This window comes from Muntiacus reevesi, chromosome 7 (assembly GCF_963930625.1).
Source record: "Muntiacus reevesi chromosome 7, mMunRee1.1, whole genome shotgun sequence".
Taxonomy (NCBI): Eukaryota; Metazoa; Chordata; class Mammalia; order Artiodactyla; family Cervidae; genus Muntiacus; species Muntiacus reevesi.
The window spans coordinates 62,434,626-62,457,408 of NC_089255.1; the positions used below are offsets into that span (position 1 = coordinate 62,434,626).

Sequence of the window (22,783 nt, forward strand, 5' to 3'; positions counted from 1 at the left end):
GGGAGCTGTATTATTTCAAAATGCAGAGTCACAGAAGACAAAGAAAGGCTGTAGAAATGTTCCAGATTAAAGGAGGCTAAAAACACATGACAATTAAATGCAATACCTGCCTGTAGACCAACTTCCGGAGGGCAGGAAGTACTATAATACTATTCACCAATCAACAAAACTTGAATACAAATCATAGATTAAAATATTGTATCCTTGCTAAATTTACTGAATTGATAACTGTATTGTGGTTATATAAGAGAATACTCCTAACTCTTAGGAAAATTATGGTGAAATATTTAGGGGTAAAGGGCCATGACCCATGACATACATAAGCGTGTGCTAAGTTGCTTCAGTTGTGTCCAACTCTTTGTGACACTATGAACTGTAGCCCACCAGTCTTCTCTGTCCATTGTATTTTCCAGGCAAGAAAACTGGAGAGGGTTCCTATGCCCTCCTCCAGGGGATCTTCCCAACCCAGGAATCAAACACTCATCTCTAGTGTCTCCTGCATTAGCAGGCAGGTTCTTTACCACTTTATCAGCCTGGTGGCTCAGATGGTAAAGAGTCTGCCTGCAGTATGGGAGACCCGGGTTCAATCCCTGAGTCGGGAAGATCCCCTGGAGAAGCAAATGGCAGCCCACTCCACTATTCTTGCCTGGAGAATCCCATGGATGGAGGAGCCTGGCAGAGTACACTCTATGGGGTTGCAGGGAGTTGGACACCACTAAGCAACTTCACTTCTTTACCACTACCACACCTGGGAAGCCTGTAATGTACATAACTCACCTTTAAATGCTTTAGGGAAAAATATATTACATTACATACTATTTATATATGGAGAGAGAAACAGTGAAGCCAATGATAAAGCAAATGGGGTAAAACTCTGCAATAAATGAATCTAGGTAAAGGCTATATACAGTTTTCTTTGTACTATTTTTATTTTTGCAACTTCTCTAAGTTTATTTCCAAATGAAAGTTTTTAAAATTATGACCTTGAGTCATTAACAGCATTTTAAATGATAGTCACTACATACCATTTAAGAATGGAAAGATGTATGCAATATATTTTAGAAAAAGCTCCCACTAAAAAGCTTAAACTGTGAAGTTCTGATGTTTAGAAAATTAATCTTTGGCTCACTTCAAAATTTCCATTTATGGAATCCTTCATTCCTCTAAAAAGGCTGAATGAATAAAATGTGACTGTGTACTGTTTCCTCATTGCTAACAGCTCTTGCCAAAATGATATAAACAAATGATGCTTCTCTGCATCTTCTCTGGATGCCTTTACATCTTGTTCTTAATGTACTATTCCCACTTCACAGAAGAAACAGATGCACAGAAGCCAAGCCCACATACAAAAACTAGATCTCTCCAAGCAGGATGTGGCTCTGCCAGATCTTTCAAGGATTTGTAAGCATTTCCTTTGATGCACAGGTATGAGATGTTTAAAGATACCCTCTTTCCCAGGTAAAAGATATCCATCATTCCTGAACTACCTACAAGCAGGCCTGGCTGTCACAAACCATAAATGGAGACAATCACTATATCCTCCATTTAAGAAGCCCTTCCTGAACTCTAGGCAGCTAAAGTTGTGAAATGTTTCTGGCTGCTTCAAATGACTCAGTGCCAAAAATACAGACACAAAACAGGATAAAAAATTCACTTGGTACCAGTAGATGAGGGCTTCTCTGGTGATCCAGTGGTAAAGAATCTGCCTGCCAAGTAGGAGATGCGAGTTTGATCCCTGGGTCAGGAAGATCCACTGCAGAAGGAAATGACAACCCACTCCAGTATTCTCGCCCAGAAAATCCCATGGACAGAGGAGCCTGGTGAACTACAGTACATGGGGTCGCAGAGTCAGACAGACTGAGAGACTAAACAGCAACAACAGTAGATGAACCCTCCTCATCTCCCATGGACACAACCTCTTATCTCTTCCCTTCCCCATTTTGGTCCACATTCTCCCCATCACAACCCTAAGATGCTCATTGTAACCAGCCTCCCAAGCACACAACAACAATGGGCAAAAAAGTGGGTCCCTCAGTGTTGCCTGTGTCCATGGCACTGCTCAGCTGACAGTTTCACCTCCACACTCACTGAAATCACTTGGGTCTCTCCGGGTTTGTCCAGATTCTCAAAAACAGCCTCTTGCTTATCAGCTCGGACTTCAATGAGATTTTGCTTGTAGTTAACGGTGAGGCTCCTCTCCTGGATAATCTTTTGTAGGGCATCTGCATACTTCTTGACCCCAAAAATGGCTCCAAGAGAAGTGTTGAAAATGATATTGGCCTTGGGTCGCTTTCCAGTCTGAAAAAAAGAAAAAAATAGAAGCAATCAACATCAAAGCATTACTCCAGCCACCCTTTTTTTTTTTTAACCTAGACAAGACTTAAAACCCTCCAAAGAGACCTCATCAGCTTTCTCCATCACTGTGCACTGGTGGGGTGAGGTGTGGATCACAGCCTCCTCCTTCTTTTATCTTCCGTCAGTGACACAACACCTCAGTCCAACTTGATTCAGGGGTTGAGGTGGACTCTGTTCAGTGAGATCCAGAGATGAAAGTCAGGTCCAAGGGAAGATAGACCTGAATTGTTTATTCATGTTTTCATTTGTTGATTTATGCAGTAAACATTTAATGAGGTCCTAGAGTTGGCCAGGTACTGTTTTAAGTGCTCCACATTCACTGGATCATAGATAAAACAAGAGAGTTCCAGAAAAACATCTACTTCTGCTTTATCGACTACGCCAAAGCCTTTGACTGTGTGGATCACAATAAACTGTGGAAAATTCTTCAAGACATGGTAATACCGAACCACCTTACCTGCCTCCTGAGAAACCTGTATGCAGGTCAAAAAGCAACAGTTAGAACCAGACATGAAACAACGGACTGGTTCCAAATTGGGAAAGGAGTACGTCAAGGCTGTATATTCTCACCCTGCTTATTTAACTTATATGCAGAGTACATCAAGAGAAATGACGGCCTGGATGAAGCACAAGCTGGAATCAAGATTGCTGGGAGAAATATCAATAACCTCAGATATGCAGATGACACCACCCTTATAGAAGAAAGCAAAGAGGAACAGAAGAGCCTCTTGATGAAAGTGAAAGAGGAGAGTGAAAAAGCTGGCTTAAAACTCAACATTCAAAAAACTATGGCACCTGATCCCATCACTTCATGGCAAATAGATGGGGAAACAGTGGAAACAGTGATAGACTTTATTTTCTTGGGCTCCAATCACTGCAGATGGTGACTGCAGTCATAAAATTAAAGGATGCTTGCTCCTTGGAAGAAAAACTATGACCAACCTACACAGCATATTAAAAAGCAGAGACATTACTTTGCCAACAAAGATCCATCTAGTCAAAGCTATGGTTTTCCAGTGGTCATGTATGGATGTGAGAGGTGGACCATAAAGAAGGCTGAGTGCAGAAGAATTGATGCTTTTGAACTGTGGTGTTGGAGAAGACTCTTGAGAGTCCCTTGGACTGCAAGGAGATCTAACCAGTCAATCCTAAAGGAAATCAGTCCTGAATATTCATTGGCAGGACTGATGCTAAAGCTGAAGCTCCCATACTTTGGCCACATGATGTGAAAAACTGACTCATTGGAAAAGACCCTGATGCTGGGAAAAATTCAAGGCAGGAGGAGAAAGGGATGACAGAGGGTGAGATGGTTGGATGGCATCACCGGCTCAATGGATATGAGTTTGAGCAAGCTCCGGGAGTTGGTGATGGATAGGGAGGACTGGCATGCTGCAGTCCCTGGGGTAGCAAAGAGTTGGACATGACTTAGCGACTGAAATAATAGTATGATTATAACCATGTTAAAAAAATAGGGAAAACAATGGAAGTACATATCAAATTGATAACAGTAGCTATACCAAAGCAACTGGATTATGAATGACATCTTTTTTCTATTCTGCAAACTTGCAGTTACATAATTTTGTACATGTGAAGTAAAAAGTAAAAATTGATGCTTTTGAACTGTGGTGTTGGAGAAGACTCTTGAGAGTCCCTTGGACAGCAAGGAGATCAAACCAGTCAATCTTAAAGGAAATCAACTCTGAAAATTCATTGAAAGGACCGAGGCTGATGCTGAAGCTCCAATACTTTGGAGAAGTGGGCAGCAGAGGGATAGATGGTCAGACAGCATCATCTACTCAATGGACATGCATCTGAGCAAACATCAGGAGACAGTGGAGGACGGGGAAGCCTGGTGTGCTGCAGTCCATGGGGTTGCAGAGTCGGACACGACTTAGTGACTGAACTACTAAATTTAGAAACAAAATCAGTATTTTGACATGGATAAAAATGATATCCCTTCTGCCCTCCTTGCCCATCCCTGGAAAGGAAGCACACCTTCCTGAAATAGGCTTCTGATAAATACATGATCTTCTGCGGGGCCCCAGCGCACTTCACCGGAGTGTTAGGGAAGGTAAAGATGGCGTTGCCCTCCTTGAAGTCCTGCAGAGCTTTCCATGTCTTCTCCACCGTCCTCACGGAGTAATTGGACCCTATTTTGGGATGCGCAAAACCTTCAGGGAGGCCTTTAATCTGCAACAAAGCACGCAAAGAAATTATCATTTAACAAAAGTGAAAATGGAATCTGTGTTTAGGGTCCTTCTTCTCCATTATTTCTACTGCCTCTCATGTATTTCAGCACAATTTTGAGCCCCCTGCACTCACACACAGTGGAGCTAGCAGGTGAGTGAGGGCTCTGCTAAGCCCAGAGCTGTGGGGCTTGCAGTCATCTGCCAAAGTGGAGACAGGACGAGGCCGAGGGGAGACCCTGGGCCTCTGTGGCCTGGAGTCCAGAATTTGAACCTCTCTTCCCACCATCAGAGTGAGGACAAGAAGCCAGCCTTACTTCCTTTTTGGAGAACAAGTTTTCTTATTGGGAAGGAGAAGAACAAGAGGCAGAACCAAGAGCCACACTATCAGTAATAGCAAAATTAAATTATCCTGTAACAGGTTGGACCAGGCCAAGCGCTTGATAAAAGCAGCAAAGGCAGGAAATTAAAAGCATGGACTTGAGAGCCTACAGACTCCAGTTTGAGTCCTAGCTCTTCCACTTACAAGCATTGTGATCCCCAGTAAACGGATAAATCAGCTAGTGGGTCTCAAGTGCGGTCCCCAGAACAGCATCACCCGGGAACTTGTTATAAATGCAGATTACCAGACCCTAGCTCAAACTCACTGGATCAGAAACTCAGAGGCAAGCCCAGAAATCTGTTTTAACAGGCCCTCCAGGTAATTCTGATGCTCACTGAAATGCTTATGTTCATCATCTGTGAAATGCAGATAAAAGTAACTGCTCTGTAGGATTGCTGGCAGGAGTAAAGAGACCATGGTATAAGATGACTAGAAAGATGACACGTGTATGGTACATGCTCTGTAAACGTCCATATATTCCTGTCAGGAAGATTAACTGGGTCCTTCTCTTAAATGTTAGAAGGCTCATATAACACAATGGAGATGGAAATGAGTGAGTTAAGAGACTCAAGGATGATCAGAGGACCATCAAAAACAATCTCAAGATGAGTGGTCCTTCAAAACCTCTCCAGGCTGAAGGGCACCCACTCGTGACTCATGAAATCGCCCAACACCTATTCCTCAAGTCTCAGGGAAACAGAGTCCTCGGTCTCCTCCATCATATGTTAAGAGTGAGCATTCCTCTGATTGTTAACCATATCTTCTGCTACAGTTTAAGTAGCTGTAATATTAGCAGTCTCAACAACAGTTGAGACTTACTATTCTAAAATCATTTACTCTTATAAAATCACCCTGCATTTTAATGTTTCTGCCATCCTACATCTATGTTAATATTCACTCTACTCACTACACTCCCTCTGAGGGAGGGGGTGGAATATTACTGACCCACAGACAAAGATGAGGAAACTAAAGAGCAAGGTTGAGAGACCCACCTAGACTCTTACACAACTAAATACTGAGGCCCCTGCCCACTGCCTGCAGCCCTTACCACATGACCTCCATGCTTTCCAGTTCCCAAAGCAAAACTCAGGATCCAGGAGATAAATAAAAAGCCAATGTGCCTTCATCATATTTCTCTAGTTTGAAGAAACTGTTATCAAGGAAAACAGTGCCATAAAGTAGTAACCAAGTTCCTTTTAAGGAGAGTTGTTCCTAAAGGGCAGTTTATGACACCACTGAATCCAAGGTGCTTCCCTGGGAACCCGGAAGCAGAAGGAGCAGGAAAGTCTGAGAAAGAGATGAGATCTGACCCCCACTCTGTGAGGAGCTGTGGACCATCCTACCACACTGAGAAGACCAGAGAGCGGGACATGGCACTGCAGAGATTCACCAGGAGCTGGTGGGCGAAGAGCCAGAGGCAGCTGGGCAGAGAGAAGCTGCTCACGTTCATCAAAGCCCAGATCAGAGATCAGTCCTTCTAGAGGCCCAGTGACATCCCACCCCCAAGATCCACATACTTTGGCATCCTCATCAAAGCCATCTCTCCTTTGTTTACACTAACCTGGGTAGTTTTCTAGTATCTCCAAGATTGCTAAGTAACACAGTACCCCTGGAAACATTACTCACATCCTCTTAGCCTCGGTTTCCTCATCTATCAAGAGAAGATAAAAATATCTACCTCTCAAGCAGTCATGAAGAATCAGTATTACATTCTTAGCATGGTCCCTGGCACATGGTAGAGACTCCATAGTAACAGCTACTTTTAAATATTATTGTTTCTTGGTTTACTGCAAGAGGGTGCAAGCACTCTCAGCACTGGTGTCTTCAAACAATTCTCCTCACACGGCCTTGAGCCATCAGGGTGACATGACCATAGAGATAGGCTGCCTTTGTTAAGTCGACTCTGGTGAGCCTTTTGAAGATGCATGGATTTTCCAGAAACTATCATTGGCACCTTTCTCAATAAAGTCCTCCATGGTTTATTGTTTATATGAGACTCATGACCCATGGCACCAAACTCATCGCTACCTCCACACTAATCCATGGCTTGTTTAAACCTTCACAGAACAGGTCTCAGGTCATTTCTTCTACCTCTTACACTGGGCATGTCACTATTCTGGTTTTTAACCCAGCAACACACACCAAACACCCAGCGGATGCAACTCAGATGAGGCCCTCACCTAAACCACTTTCCTGAAACTTGTGACCTGGTTATCAAATGCCTTATGTGCTTCAACTACTTATTCATATTCCCCAAGAAGCTTCTGGAAATCATAATTACTAACTCACTCCATTATGCTTTAGGAAAATAAATTTGAATCTCACAAATTTTCAGAGGACATCTGGCTCCCTAGCTCTCTGAAAAGGGAGGTCTAAGGAACTGCTGGGACAGCATTTATATTGTGTCAGACACTTTATACCAAAAATCCAGTCTCTATACAACAAAACTTAGACATCCCTTCAGTGCCTGATAAGCTAACTGCTGGTATTCTACCCTTAAAGTCTGCTTAAGAATTCACAACCTAAATCTTACTTTCAAAGGAAATACAACTACCTTTCTCGATCCTACAGAGAAAGGCAGTTTTCTTGTAAGTGTGGGAAAGGCTGCTGTTTTGTAAGAATTACCATCAGGCCCTGGACATGCTGAGCTCTGATTAAAGCCTAAAGCTAGAACAAACGATGATCACTGACAGAATCTTAGAGAAGACTTTCTTAAAACCATAAAAAGGCTGCTAAGAAATAAAATTGAAAGAGGATTTCTTAATACTCTTTCTTGGCAAAATGAGTATATAACAACTAAATGCAGTTTTGATCATAGCATAAGTAGGCCAGTATAACATACTTATGTATGCATGCTCAGTTGTGTCTGACTCTTTGTGACCCCCATGGACTGTAGCCCACCAGTTTCCTCCGTCCATATCATTTTCTGGGCAAGAATACTGGAGCTGGTTGCCATTTCCTACTCCAGGGGATCTTCCCTAACCAGGAATCAAACCCATATCTCATGCATCTTCTGCATTGGCAGTGGATTCTTTACCACTGAGCCACCTGGGAAGCCCATGACATAGTAATAGAAGTAGCTTAAAACAGTACCTTCTCAGATTTCCCTGGTGGCACAGTAGAAGGAATCCACCTGCCAACGCAGGAGACATGGGTTCAATCCCTGGTCCGGGAAGATTCCACATGCCACAGAGCAACTATGCCCATGCACCACAACTATTGAGCCTGTGCTCTAGAGTCTGTGATCCACAACTACTGAAACCTATGCACCCTAGAACCCATGCTCTGCAATAAGAGAAGCCACTGCAATGAGAAGCCCATGCACTGCAACTAGAGAGTAGCCTCTGCTCCACAACTAGAGAAAGCCTGTGCAAAAGCAACAAAGACCCAGAAGAGCCAAAAATAAATTAAAAAAAAAAATTTTTTTAAGTACCTTCTCATAGTCCAGCTGGATTCCAAGAGCAATGATAAGATACTTGTAGGAGATCTGAAACACAAAAAAATGACATTTTAGACCAAGACCCAAAAAGTGGCAGCCCCAGAACTGACTCAGACCCCAGACATGAGTAGCCCCCACTGCGTCCCCGTCTTGTAACATGACAACGTGGGGCTGCAGCTGGTGGGCAGGCCAGCAGGCAGGAATGAGCACTCCAGGGTGCCATCATGCCCACCTCTCTGCTGTCAGTGCTTCACAAATATATAACAGGCCTGGCTTCTGGGAGCTTGAGATACCTCCGCTTTTACACAGTGGAGCACAACAGAAAAGAGACCACAGTTATCTGTGTTAACACTGCTTCATGCCATCACTGACTCAAGGGACATGAGTGTGACCAAGCTCTGGGAGTTGGTGATGGACAGGGAAGCCTGGCATGCTACAGTCCATGGGGTCGCAAAGAGTCAGACATAACTGAGCGACTGAACTGACTGTTTCATGTTGAAGGCTGGGAGGATGACTTTCTAATCTTAAAACAATCAACTTTCTTTAAAAGTTAACCTGTAAATCCCACCTACGGGGTAATGTGTGAATCTCAGGCTAATCTGTCCTGTCGTAGAGACTGGATCAACAGCGTAACTGAGAAACTGCTCTTTTGAGGGACACTGAAAAAGATGTGATAGAACCTACCTGATCCTACCAAACAAGCTGTTCGGAATTTAAAACTCCTCTCTTTAAATATGGGCATTGTGCTCATTCATGCTGAGGGCAAAAGTATCCATACCTATTATGATGGAAATGTGGGTTCAGGATCAGGAGGAAGACAAACTGAATTATAACAGTGTAAGCAAAAAGGATATAAAGTAAAGAGACTTGCCTACAAAACTGGAGAATGACACCAGTGAATGTGGGAGCCCAGCCTGGAGCCACAGGTGGTGACTGCCACAGCCTTGGAGAGAAGGCTGGATAGGTGGAGAGGTGGATGGTTGGTTTCAGTTGCTTGTGAAAAACACAAATAGAGAAGCAGAGCAGACAGCTGGGCAGATCACAGTGGAAGAGAGGGGCCTCCGAGACCTGAAAGAGCTTGACTTGGGCTGGGGAGCCAAAGGGAGCAAGTCACTGAAGAGGTCCTGACCTAGCAGACTCGGCTCCAAGGTCACCTCCACCCGTGAGACCTGCCTATGACTCAGTCCCCTCCCTGCTGGCCCCTCCCAGCAGCTCCGTCAGCACAGTGGACTTAATGCTTTTTAGCACTTATGTTATTCAGCAGCAATGTCCTCCTCACTACACCGAACACTCCTAGAGGATAAAGGTTATGTCTTAATCCTTATAGTCCTAGAATCTAACACAAGACACTAAACTGAGGAAGTCTGTAACATTTGTTGGATGAATGGATAGGTAGATGGTTGATTTCGCCTGCTTGTGAAAAATACAATCTATCAAAGTAGACAGATAAATAGATATACCTTCAACTGTATGATTTGCCTACCCATAGAGATTGAGTGCTCTTAATTCCTTATTCTGTAGGAAAGTGTACCAGGATCATTAAATGGCTGAGTGACTCTTCAGGATGTAAGATCAAAGATGGCATAGGATCTGGGGGTCCTGACCCACATGTAAGACATATGAGCACTGTAAAGAAAAGCCTTTGGTTTGTGCATGCCTTAATGGTTCTATTAGAGCATAATATTGATTGTTTTTATGGACTAATAATATACAAGCTTAAGACTATGAAAAAAATAAGGGAGAATAAATCCTAAAGTAGCAAACAACACAAGTACACTTCATGTCTTTTGAATGAGTTCAAGCTTCCAGGGCAGATGATCTAAACTCTAAGGAATTACAAAAACTTGTAGACAAAACTTCTGAACAGTTTCAGAGAACAGTGCAGACCTTGCCAAAAGGCTAAATATGGACAAGTATTTTGTAATTTTATATGGGGGGAGGGTGGGAGAGGTAAATTATGACTAACAATTTAGTAAACAAGATGTTTATCCATTTCGAAATTCCAGGCTCATCTAATAAAAAGATGTCTCATAATAATTTAGAAAAAGAAGGGCATCAGCAAGTGTTTGCAGACTGCAAACCTGCTTCCCATCAGTCGGCAGTCAAGAACTCTAAGCAGAGTGGATACTCAAGAAATATTTCCTTTTCCTTTTTTTTCCCATATACTCTTTTCCCTTTTTTTTTTTTTTTTTTTTTTTACTTTTTGGTTGCACCACACAGCATGTGAGATCTTAGTTTCCTGATTAAAGATCAAACCCACACCCCCTACAGTGGATGCATAGAGTCTTATCCACTGGACCATCAGGGAAGTCCCTCATGTATTCTTTAAAACCTAATAATAGCAACATTTCTTAAGCATTCACTTTGCTCAAGACACTGTCCTGAATATTTTACATGTTTTAATTCATTTAATCCTCACAACAACCCAGTGAAGTCAGTACCATTTTACAGATGAAGAAATTGAGGCACAACTTGATCACAAAGATTGACTGAAAACCTCCTATGTGGCAGGTATTATGCTAAGTCCTGGAGATAGAACACCAAACAAGGAAGACCCAGTTCCTGCCCCTCCAGGAATTCAGTCTAGTGGGCAAGACAGACGTGAACAGAGAGCCACACAGATAATTACTAAACCACAGCGTGCTGGGATGGCAAGTCTAGGGGCAAATCTGACTACTCCAGTAGGTCAGGGAGGCCATGTCTCAGATAAAGATAAGCTAGGAGTTAGCGAGGGGAAGAGGTGGAAGCAGCCTGTGCACAGGTACCAGGGAAGAGGCGGCTGAGGTGTCTGAGGAGAGGAGAGGCCAGCATGCTGGAGCAGGAACAAGGAATAGAACCAGGTTAAGTCTGGAGAAGGAGCAAGGATCCATCTACACACTGGGCCTATGGAACACACTCCAGACAGACAGATCCCTGGGTCAGGGAAGAGTCAGAGACACAGTGAGTCTAGACTTCAGCAGTGCCCTCACACTGTGGACAGGACAGGAAAGTGTAAACATATGATGGAAACGATTATGTAAATTGTTTAATATTTTCAAAAGAATACTGACTGATTCATGTATGCTAGGAAAAAAGTTCTCTAGGGAAAGGTTAAAGAATTAAAACCTTGAACTTAAATGAACCCATCATGGATAAAGGCAAGGAAAAACTGCTAACTGGATGACAGAATCACAAATGTAAAAGATCCAGGCAAGCTGGGAGGATGAACCAAAAGCAAGAAGATGAGACATGATATGCAGACTTCTGATACTTGGCTATGGAATAGAAAGTGAAAAGTGAAAGCCACTCAGTCATGCCTGACTCTCTGCAACCCCATGGACTATATACAGTCCATGAAATTCTCTAGGCCATAATACTGGAGTGGGTATTCTTTCCCTTCTCCAGGGGATTTTCCCAACCCAGGGACTGAACCCAGATCTCCTGCAGTGCAGGCAGATTCTTTACCAGCTGAGCCATAAGGGAAGCCCTAGCTATGGAATACTTTTGCTTAAAAAATCCTGGACAAAAGTCTCACCAGTTTATATACCACCACCTTATTCCTTAGCCCTAACAAGGCACTACAACTCTCCCAAGGGTCTAGACCTTAGAGTCTAAGCAGGTTTCAGAAGTGAGGGTGCCTCCCAGTACCTCTCATTCTCAAGAGGTGAGACAAGTTTATGTTCCTTAAGACACACACAAAGCCAATCAGAAAGGTACTGAGCTACTCCTGCAGTGCAGAGGGTCTGACTAGGAGGCAGGCACTGCTGTACCGAAGGGGTGACGTGTCTTCAAAATACAGGTCTGCTGGTCCCTTGTACTGGAAGCAGACTGGTGAAAAAAAGAAGCCCCAAAGCTCAATCCTGTGAACTGAGAACAGTCTTGTGTTTAATTCAGTCTGTTCTCCTGGAGATATTGGGGGAAATAAGGAAGTTTATCAACACGGGAAAAACAATATATAAAGAAGATATAAATTTTTAAATTTAATGTAAATAAATGTATATTTATTTGTGTACACACACACATATATATATGTATATATTTTAGGATGGGGGATGCCTGACTCGACAGTAGATCATGTGAAAAAAAGACCCATGGTTTGAACAGATATCTAGTCCAGCATGAATCAGCACTGTGAGAACTGTCACTGGCAAATGCTAGCTTGGGCTCTAGCCAGTTGTGGGAGAGAATGGTCCCACACAATTCTGGGCTGTTCTGTAGCACTGGTTACTCTCCCAGACACCTACTGGGGCCATGGATCATGGGGTACTAACAAGCCAGATGATGTCCAGTGCAGGCTAAAGAGGGTAGGGAGGGGATTGGAGCCCATGAGATCTGAGGAAAGTGGGGACAGGAGGAGAGGACGCAGACACGGACTCTAAGTCACTTTCAAATAGCTGGAGGGTTTCCCCACTGAAGAGAGAGAAGACCTTCTCTCCCACACTACAGGAAGAATAAGGAACAAGAAAAGTATTATGGCCACTAACATAGAGGCCAAAGACAAAACAGAAAAGAGATTACAGGAAGGTGGGTTCTGACTCATTAAAGGAAGAACTTTCATATTACCTGTTTGCCTAAAAAAAAAATGAAGAGCGCTAACTTTCAGAGAAGTGGAACATGTAAATACTAACCCACTTTAAATTCAAGCCCCTAACCCCTGTGCCCAACTCCAAGTAACTCGGCTCTATTTTTTAATTAACATTCATCAAAATTCTCCAAGCCAGGTTTCAGCAATACGTGAACCGAGAACTTCCAGATATTCAAGCTGGTTTTAGAAAAGGCAGAGGAACCAGAGTCAAACTGCCAATATCCGCTGGATCATCAAAAAAGCAAGAGAGTTCCAGAAAAATATCTATTTCTGCTTTATTGACTACGCCAAAGCCTTCAACTGTGTGGATCACAATAAACTGTGGAAAATTCTGAAAGAGATGGGAATACCAGACCACCTGACCTGCCTCTTGAGAAATCTGTATGCAGGTCAGGAAGCAATAGTTAGAACTGGGCATGGAACAACAGACTGGTTCCAAATAGGAAAAGGAGTACGTCAAGGCTGTATATTGTCACCCTGCTTATTTAACTTATATGCAGAGTACATCATGAGAAACGCTGCTCTGGAAGAAGCACAAGCTGGAATCAAGATTGCCGGGGGAAATATCAAAAACCTCAGATATGCAGATGACACCACCCTTATGGCAGAAAGTGAAGAGGAACTAAAAAGTCTCTTGATGAAAGTGAAAGAGGAGAGTGAAAAAGTTGGCTTAAAGCTTAACATTCAGAAAACTAAGATCATGGCATCTGGTCCCATTACCTCATGGGAAATAGATGGTGAGACCGTGGAAACAGTGTCAGACTTTATTTTGGGGGGCTCCAAAATCACTGCAGATGGTGATTGCAGCCATGAAATTAAAAGACGCTTACTCCTTGGAAGGAAAGTTATGACCAACCTAGATAGCATATTAAAAAGCAAAGACATTACTTTGCCAGCAAAGGTCCCTCTAGTCAAGGCTATGGTTTTTCCAGTGGTCATGTATGGATGTGAGAGTTGGACTGTGAAGAAAGCTGAGCGCCAAAAAATTGATGCTTTTGAACTATGGTGTTGGAGAAGACTCTTGAGAGTCCCTTGGATTGCAAGGAGATCCAACCAGTCCATCCTAAAGGAGATCAGTCCTGGGTGTTCATTGGAAGGGCTGATGCTGAAACTCCAATACTTTGGCCACCTCATGCAAAGAGTTGACTCATTGGAAAAGACCCTGATGCTGGGAGGGATTGGGGGCAGGAGGAGAAGAGGACGACAGAGAATGAGATGGCTGGATGGCATCAATGACTTGATGGGCATGAGTTTGAGTAAACTCCAGGAGTTTGTGATGGACAGTGAGGCCTGGCGTGCTGTGATTCATGGGGTCACAAAGAGTTGGACACGACTGAGCGACTGAACTGACTGAACTGACATCACCTTCTAACACACTGTATAACTTACTTATTATGTTTATTGTTTATTGTATGTCCTCCTCCACTAGAATATAAAATCCTGAACAATAAAGATATTTGTCCTTTTTGGTTCACTCGTATATCCTTAAAACTGTATACACAGGTTATAATAATGCTTAATATAAATACTGAGGGAGGAAGGAAGGAAGAGCAGAAACTAGGCAGGTAATTTTGATCAGGGTTCAGGGAAAGGATACAAAAAAATCTCTGTACTCCTTGAAATTAAATGCAAAATCAGGCACATATGCATTCTGTAGAGCAGGCTAAGGTCCTGCTTGGAAAGATACATGACCTAAGGAAAGGTTGAGAATGCCTGCAGCCAATGGTCCCTGCTTAGAGCAAGAGGTTAGAGCTGAAAGATTTCCACCAACCTGATTCTACAGTTCTGTGAAAATGCTGGCGTGCCCAGTTTGGAGGGATATGGTTCAGGGGATTAAGGCCAGTAACACCCTTAGGGCCCAAGAGCCACCAGACCCTGGGACAGGCCGGGGACAGCATGGTGGCTGTCCCGGGCTCAACAGCAGATGAGGCGACAGGATGGCTTCTGAGCCTGTCTTCTCACCATCCTGCACTCATCCCCTCAGTCAAACCCAGGGGCTGCAGCTGCTGAAAAGTTGGGATCCAAGTGTGGTGGGGGTGGGAGGAGATGTCTATGGTGCTGAGCAATTGTGACCTTCAAGCTGCAGCAGCAGCAATTCTTAGCCCTAACAGCAACCACAGTCACACGGCAGAGCACCCACTAGGGTGACTGAGATGGATATTTTCCAATATCCCCTTCCTCTGCAGGGCCATCTGTCAAGTGGAGAGGCCCACTGCTTCAAAGGAAAAAGGAGGGAGGTACCTGGTATTTTAACACAGAGCAGTATTGTCTGTTCAATAAGAATTCAGGTACCTGATACTGTAGTAAGCAACAGGGCAAACAGTGGTTTTCAACAAATGCTTGTCTTCACTGTTCATTTATTAATTCAGCATCACTCAGTCTTTCCATCTATCCCATCCTCCTTTTCCCACACCTGTCTCATCTCACACAGTATTCAGCACACACACATGCACACACACACACACACACACACACACAGATATCTCACCCTCTCACCACGAAGCTGTCCATTCTGATACAATGTGCATTCAGTATAAACCCTCAGGTTAACAAAAGCCAAAGGACCCCAGTGGTTACCTTCTTGTCATCATCTGTGTGGATGCAGTTCTTGTCTGGATTCAGATCAACCACCCTAGCTTTGATCCACTCCACACCAGATGGAATCACATTTGCTGTGGGACGGCCAGATGAGGATAATGGTTTGGCACCAGCACCCACCAGGGTCCAGATGGGCTGGTAGAAATGTGTCTAAAAAACAAAGTATTTGGAGATTCATTACAATGTGAGGCTGATCAAAAAAGTCATAGCTAAAGATACATGAGCTAGACTCTCCCAAATCCTCCCTCCTGACCCTTGAAGCATCACAGAGAAGTCTCCAAAAGGTTAGTCTTCCCCCACCAACTCCACTGGTATTTCCTACTATGTTAAATTCTGAAGGGCAGTTACCTTAAATCCACTTTAAGCAATAGATAACACAGTGGTCACTAAAGATAGTTTATGACTTTCTTTGCTGATCTTGGCTGAATTCTTTTGTAGGTAAGGTAGCTCAGATGGTAAAGAATCTGTCTGCAATGCAGGAGACCTTGATTAGATCCCTGGGTCAGGAAGATCCCCTGAAGAAGGGAAAGGCAACCCATTCCAGTATTCTTACCTAGAGAATTCCATGGACAGACCATGGTGTCACAAAGAGTCGGACACGACTGAACGTCTAACACAAAGTAGATCTGGTGTTTAACATGTACATGCTATATTTGTTGTTGTGTTAGTCACTAAGTCACATCTAAATCTTTTGCAACCCCATGAACTGTAGCCCGCCAGGCTCCTCTGTCCATGGAATTCTTCAGGCAAGAATACTGGAATGGGTTGCCATTTCCTTCTTCACTGGATCTTCCCAACCCAGGGATCAAACCTGTATCTTCTGCATTGGCAGATGTATTCTTTACCGAGGAGCCACCTGGAAAGTCCACATGCTATATAAACAAGCATACATACATACACAGGCTTCCCAGGCGGCACTAGTGGTAAAGCACCTGCCTGCCAGCGCAGGAGACATAAGAGATGTGGGTTCAATCCCTGGGTTGGGACGATCGTCTGGAGGAGGGCGTGGCAACCCACTCTAGTATTCTTGCCTGGAGAATCCCATGGACAGAGGAGCATGGCAGGCTACAGTCCATGAGGTCACACAGAGTCAGACTCAACTGAAGTGACTTAACACATAGCACATACACACACATATTATCAGTCCATTTCATGTATGCAGATATAAAGAAAAATTAAATCCAGAAGGCTAAATATGGTTACTCAGAAGTTTGTGAGGCGAGTTTGAAAAGTTTTCTGCCACTTTGGGGATTCTCAGAACTTCATTAACTTCCCCCTGTGTTTCCCAAGCCCATGGGGAGGGCAGCAGATATCCCCAGTCAGCCCTCAGAGGCCCTCTTCTCCTTTCTCAGAGGTTTTTACACCCAAAGCCAGGAGGCATCAGATCCTACGCCCTGATACCCAAACTTTCAGTATTTTCTGGAGTTCTCTTGCTTTAGATGGTCCACTTTTGATCTCAGTTAGTTGTGAAAGTCCTACACTCAGGGTCAAAGGGCAGATTGGTTTAATGGCCTCTGAGAATTCCCACGTATCCATGGAGTAGACTGGAGGACCAAGAGATCTCAACATTATCAAAATGCCTCAAACTGGCCAGACAGAATTGCCAACAGCCCCAGAGAGTGAAGAGGACATAGGAACAGCTTTGCAATCTCCCTACAGCCATAATGCATGGGATCAAACGGGGGCAGAAGTCACCAGCTATGAGAGTTCAATGATGTCAAGTCCATCTTGAACAGAAAAGGGAATGAAAATACAAGCTCGGATCATTTTTTTAGAGTGCCAACAAGCATACGCTCCAGCAATCCCCAAACCAGACACAGGAAGGAAAGTAGCAAACACCTGAGCCACTGGCAGCTCCTCTGAGAAGCCCTGTCATGCACATCCTCAAGGAGCAGGGCAGACTCCATTCTGGCCTCTTGAATTGTGTCCAGTTCCTCAGAGGAGCCTGTTGCATTACAAAGAGTAGCCCCACGGGAGACCCTCTGTGGGATAACTATAATCCACCAGAGGCCACCTAATACAGCGCTCAGACCACTGTCATTTAAAATGTTGTCCCTGAATTAGATGAAACTGGAGCCCATTATACAGAGTGAAGTAAGCCAGAAAGATAAAGAACATTACAGCATTCTAACATATATATATGGAATTTAGAAAGATGGTAATGATAACCCTATATGCAAAACAGAAAAAGAGACACAGAAGTACAGAACAGACTTTTGAACTCTGTGCGAGAAGGTGAGGGTGGGATGTTTCGAAAGAACTGCATGTATATTATTTATGATGAAACAGATCACCAGCCCAGGTGGGATGCATGAGACAAGTGCTCAGGCCTGGTGCACTAGGAGGACCCAGAGGAGTCGGGTGGAGAGGGAGGGGGGAGGGGGGAAAAAATAAATAAAATATAATGTTGTCCCTGAATTAAAGTCACTTTAAATAGGAAATTGGGGCTTCCCTGGTGGCTCAGTGGTAAAGAATCCACCTGCCAATATAGGATACACAGGTTGGATCCCTGATCCAGGAAGATCCCACATGCCTCGGAGCAACTAAGCCTATGAGCCATAACTATTGAGTTCACGCGCCACAACTACTGAAGCCTGAGCTCCCTAGAGCCTGTGCTCTGCAATAAGAGAAGTCACGGCAGTGAGAAGCCCTTGCACTGCAACTAGAGAGTAGCCCCACTCACCGCAACTAGAGAAAGCCAGTGTGCAGCAACAAAGACCCAGCACAGCCAAAAACAAATAAATAAAATTTTTTGAAATAGTTTTTTTAAAAGGTGGGGCGAGCTGAAACTTAAACTTAGCTCTTCTATTTAAAAAAGGGGGAACATGACAGAGAGAGCCCTCCCATCTCCCCACAGAGCACTGCATACCAATCAGAATATAGCAAAGCCCTGGGCAGCCTCATTTGGTACAGGGAAGACTTGCTGAAAAGAAGTGTGCCTTTGTTGCCCTACCCTCTCCACTAAACAGGCATCAGGCCCATTTTGATTTTTCCTCCCAAAGATACAACTCCCCACTGGTGCATGTCTGGTTCCTTAGGAAATATTAGACAAACTGTCAAAAATCTTGACTATTCTTCTGAAACTCTGGACAACCTTAAAATGTTTTTCATGAAACAGTGTCTTATAAACACTTCCCAACTTCCCTTTTGGTGTCTGCTATCTTTTTCTGTTTCATACATAATCTGTTTATAATCCATTGCATTTAAATTTCTCAAACTTACTGACACCTTTTCAGAAGCCTCCCCACCCATCAACTCATCATCTTTTCTCCAGACTGGAACAGGGAAAGGAAAGTGCAATGACCACTGATTTTCCTCTGGACACGAGACTGAAGGTGGAGGGTGATGTGAGTTGAACTGTCTCTCTTCAAAATATATGCTGACGTCCAAACCCTGAGACCTGTGATCATGACCTTATTTGGAAATAGGGTCTTTACAGATGTAATCAATTTAAGATGAGGTCATACTGGATTAGGGCATGCCCAGGTGGCCCTAGTGGTAAAGAACCTGCCTGCCAGGAGATGTAAGAGACACAGGTTCAACCCCTGGATCCAGAAGATCCCCTGGAGGACAGCACAGCAACCCACTCCAGTATTCTTGCCTGGCAAGACCCATGGACAGAGGAGCCTGGTAGGCTACAGTCCATACGGTCACAAAGAGTCAGACTCGACTGAAACGACTTAGCACACACGCATACTGGATTAGAGTGTCCTCAACTCTCTAATGTTTATCCATTGGATTGTCTCTAAAATCTAATCCAATGACTGGTGTCCTTGTAGAAAAGTCTTGTGCCAACACTAGTGGCACACACAGAGAAGGCCTTGTGAAGACAGAGGCAGGGATTGGAGTGATGCACGACCAGCCAAGGAACACCAAGGGCTGTCCACAACCACAGAAGCTAGGAGAGAGGTGTGGGACAGCCTCCCCTTGCCCTGAACAGCCTTTAGGGGAACCATGGCCCTGCTAACACCTTGGTTTTGCACTTCCAGCCTCCAGAACTGTGAGAGGATAAATTATCTGTTTTAAGCCATGCTGTTTATGGTCATTTGTTATGGTACTTCTAAGAAACTAACCCAGAGGAGATCATAAGAAGCCAAGAGATTTGTCCTTGCTCTCTCCCTCCCCCCACCTCCTCCCAATCCTTTTGGATGATCAGCTTTTTATGCCCAGAAAGAGAAGCATGAGCCTGGGGACATGGAGGCCCAGGGCATGACAGTCATCCCCACCTCAGCCCCTAACCCACACGTGCATGTGCACAACACACACTCATAGGGGAAGACTTACCTCGCTGGGCTCAACGATGGCCACGTTCTCTGCGCCCACTCTCCTCTTCATGCGGGCGGCCATGCTGATCCCACCACTGCCCCCACCCAGCACCAGCACTTCATAGTGGCTCTTGGCTGCGAGGCTGGCCCCCGTGTGCAGCTGCAGGGGGCTGGCCTGCTGAGAGCCCAGCCTGAGGAAGCAGGCGAAGAGCCGGGCACGGGAGCTAGACACCACAGAGGCCAGCGAGGTCATCTTCAGGCCGGATCAGGCTGCAAAGGAACAGGTAAGACTCCAAATAAGGAGAGAGCCACTATGGGACCAAAGCATTTTCTTTTAGGGAAGAAGGGGAGACTGGCATCTGGCCGGCCCCAGCTGGCCTATTTCAAGACCACCCTCCCACCTGGCCATGATCGAGAGCTTCTGGGAATGCTTCACCGATAGCTAACAACTGGCTAAGCTTTCCACTTCTTCCTCTCCTTCTCCCTTCAGGACATCGCAGGCTTTGTGTGAACCAGGTAAACCTCACCTTTTAAGTTCTCTCTCATAACGTGCCTGTCCCCACCCTTGTCCATCCCTAAAGTGAAGGCATCATCTAGCATAACCCACTGTCACCCTCTTCTGCTCTCTGGCACGTTCTTCAACTCTTTCTTTGGCTTTTTGGTCCATCAGAGATGTATGAGTCTACAATTCCTTGCCACCTGAGACCTTTCTTAAAAACAGAGTTAAGCAAGAAACCCACCTTCTACAGCTCAGGGTTCAGGTCACAGAAATCAGAGCCTCGGTCCCACTCAGAAGTACCTGGATCTGCTGTCCCAGGGACATGCAATTTAATCAGATCACTGGCTACAGACACATGAGCAAAGGCCCTCCACACCTTTGGCAATTTCAACCAGATGATTAAAAAGCCATAAAAGGAGCCCCTCCCTAGCATCATAAAGCTATATTTTATGTAAAGAATCTGCATATCCTGCTGACAAGTCTTTTATTATATCCAATTCAGTAAATAATCTCCCCTTGATAGGTTTTCCAAGAGATGTACTTCACCTTTAAGAAAAGGTGTTTCTGCTCTAGCAGTTGGTGCTTTGACAGTGAGGAAATGAAGGCTATTCAGAAACTGGCCTTGACTTCATCCCATCCTCAGAACGGGCTTTATATCTTGGATGTGATCTATCATGTAAGTTGAGGGGCCCAGACCAAAATATCTCCCTCCTTGTGTATTACAGAGCCCCAAATTTCATCATCTAGCACCATCCTATGGGTTCCTATGCTCCAGGAACCCTTTATAAAAAGTACCCAGCTGGGGGTACCCAGCAAGTACCCAGCTGGGGGATAACATTTCTAGCTTCTAAGACCACTAACTTCTAAATGGGAACAATATAATTACATGACTTCCCACCGGTGGAGAAGAGGAAGGCTACACAAGGGAATTAGAGAAAGCTGGGATAGGGAAAGGCTATGAAAGGAAGAAAGGGCCCTGGAGGAGTGAGAAGGAGGAGCCAGAGTGATGATTTTAATTAGGATTAACTCTGTTCCAGTGTTTTGGCTCCCATGACAATTTCCTCAGTATTTCAGATGTGACAGGCAACCTGGATCTGGGGGAGGGTACATGGGCTTATAGAAACTGAGGCAGGATCATTCACGGTTACTGCAAGTTTAAGTCAGTATGACTCTTATCAAAAACATTTCTCATCCTTTGACTCTGCTCTCCCATTTCTGGGACTCAGGTCTAAGGAAATAACCTCTAATACTTAAGAAGACAAGATTCTACAAAGATATATCTCACATATTCATTCATAATACAGTCAAATCTGAGTTAACTGGCTAATGGATTGGATCTGATTTCATCCTGGTTACAGAAAAAACAACTGCAGGCTCTAGACTGGAATGGAAGGCTCAGGTTCTAACCAAGGCTAATTTATGATTGCTTCTATTTAAAATGGGTAGGGGGAACAGAGATAACCATCCACATGTCAAACTTTGAGGAAAGGTTACATAAAATACTGTTACACAAGATGACCTATGTAGTCTTTTCAAATTATGTTTACAAAGAGCATATAAAATGCTTATGCTGTGATCAGAATATAAATTGGAAATACAAGTTTAATTATATAAGAGAAACATGCATTTTATTTATTTTATTTTTTTGAAAAATGAATTTTAAAAAAATAAGATTTTAACACAGGCAGTTTTCTCTGGGTTTTAGAATAATGGATGATTTTGATTTCTTCTGCTCTCCTGTATCTTATAAAATCTCTACTATATGCATACATTAATATTATAATAATAAACTATTTTGATGACAATAACAAATATGTTCTAAGTCCTTTACACAAACATTTTACCTGTGAGCTGACTATCATCATCACCATTTTACAGATGATAAAATTGAGGCAGAGCTCACATGTGGATTATGATTTGAACCTGGACACTTAAGTGCCAGAGTGTTTGCTTTAAACCACTATATCTACTATGTCTATCAACAATAAACAGTGCTAACATGAAAATCTTGAATGAAAAAATCCAGATATTTTCCACACTTTCCACAACAGGGAAACCATTTTTTCACGGTATTGACACCTAAAATAGTAGCAATGTTTTGATATAGCTATAATTTACTTTTTCCCTCTTCTTTGCATGTGCTTTTCTCACATTTTCTTTAATAAGCTTTAAATTTTAAAAATCACTCAATTTGGTTTTGTTTGAGTTTTCTGTTTGTTTTTTGTTTCTTAATGATTGAGGAGTGGGGGAAATCACCAAGTAGAATGTTACTCTCTGGTTGGGAAGAAGATATTTTATGATGAATAGACAGTCCTCATATTCTGCCTTTCTATATGACAGCAAATCTCCTCACTTGACTTTTAGGAAAACCACTTTTTCATGGTCCTGACACAACATCTTGTTTTGTTTTTTTTTGGCCACATGACTTGTGGGATCTTAGTTCCCCAATCAAGGACTGAACAGTGGAAGTGCAGGGTCTTGATCACTGGACCACC

General features: G+C 43.7%; 1 protein-coding gene across 1 annotated transcript in view; it reads right to left on the reverse strand.

Moving 5' to 3' along the window:
- Positions 1-22,783, reverse strand: part of SQOR (sulfide quinone oxidoreductase) — a 48,762-nt gene that overhangs the window by 8,140 nt on the left and 17,839 nt on the right. The window contains exons 2-6 of the mRNA XM_065941469.1: positions 19,809-20,059; positions 15,504-15,674; positions 8,357-8,410; positions 4,351-4,545; positions 2,089-2,298 (exon numbers count right to left, since the gene is read on the reverse strand). Coding sequence (XP_065797541.1) covers positions 2,089-2,298; positions 4,351-4,545; positions 8,357-8,410; positions 15,504-15,674; positions 19,809-20,042 — 864 coding nt within the window. The 5' untranslated portion in view covers positions 20,043-20,059. The remainder of the gene's footprint in view (positions 1-2,088; positions 2,299-4,350; positions 4,546-8,356; positions 8,411-15,503; positions 15,675-19,808; positions 20,060-22,783) is intronic.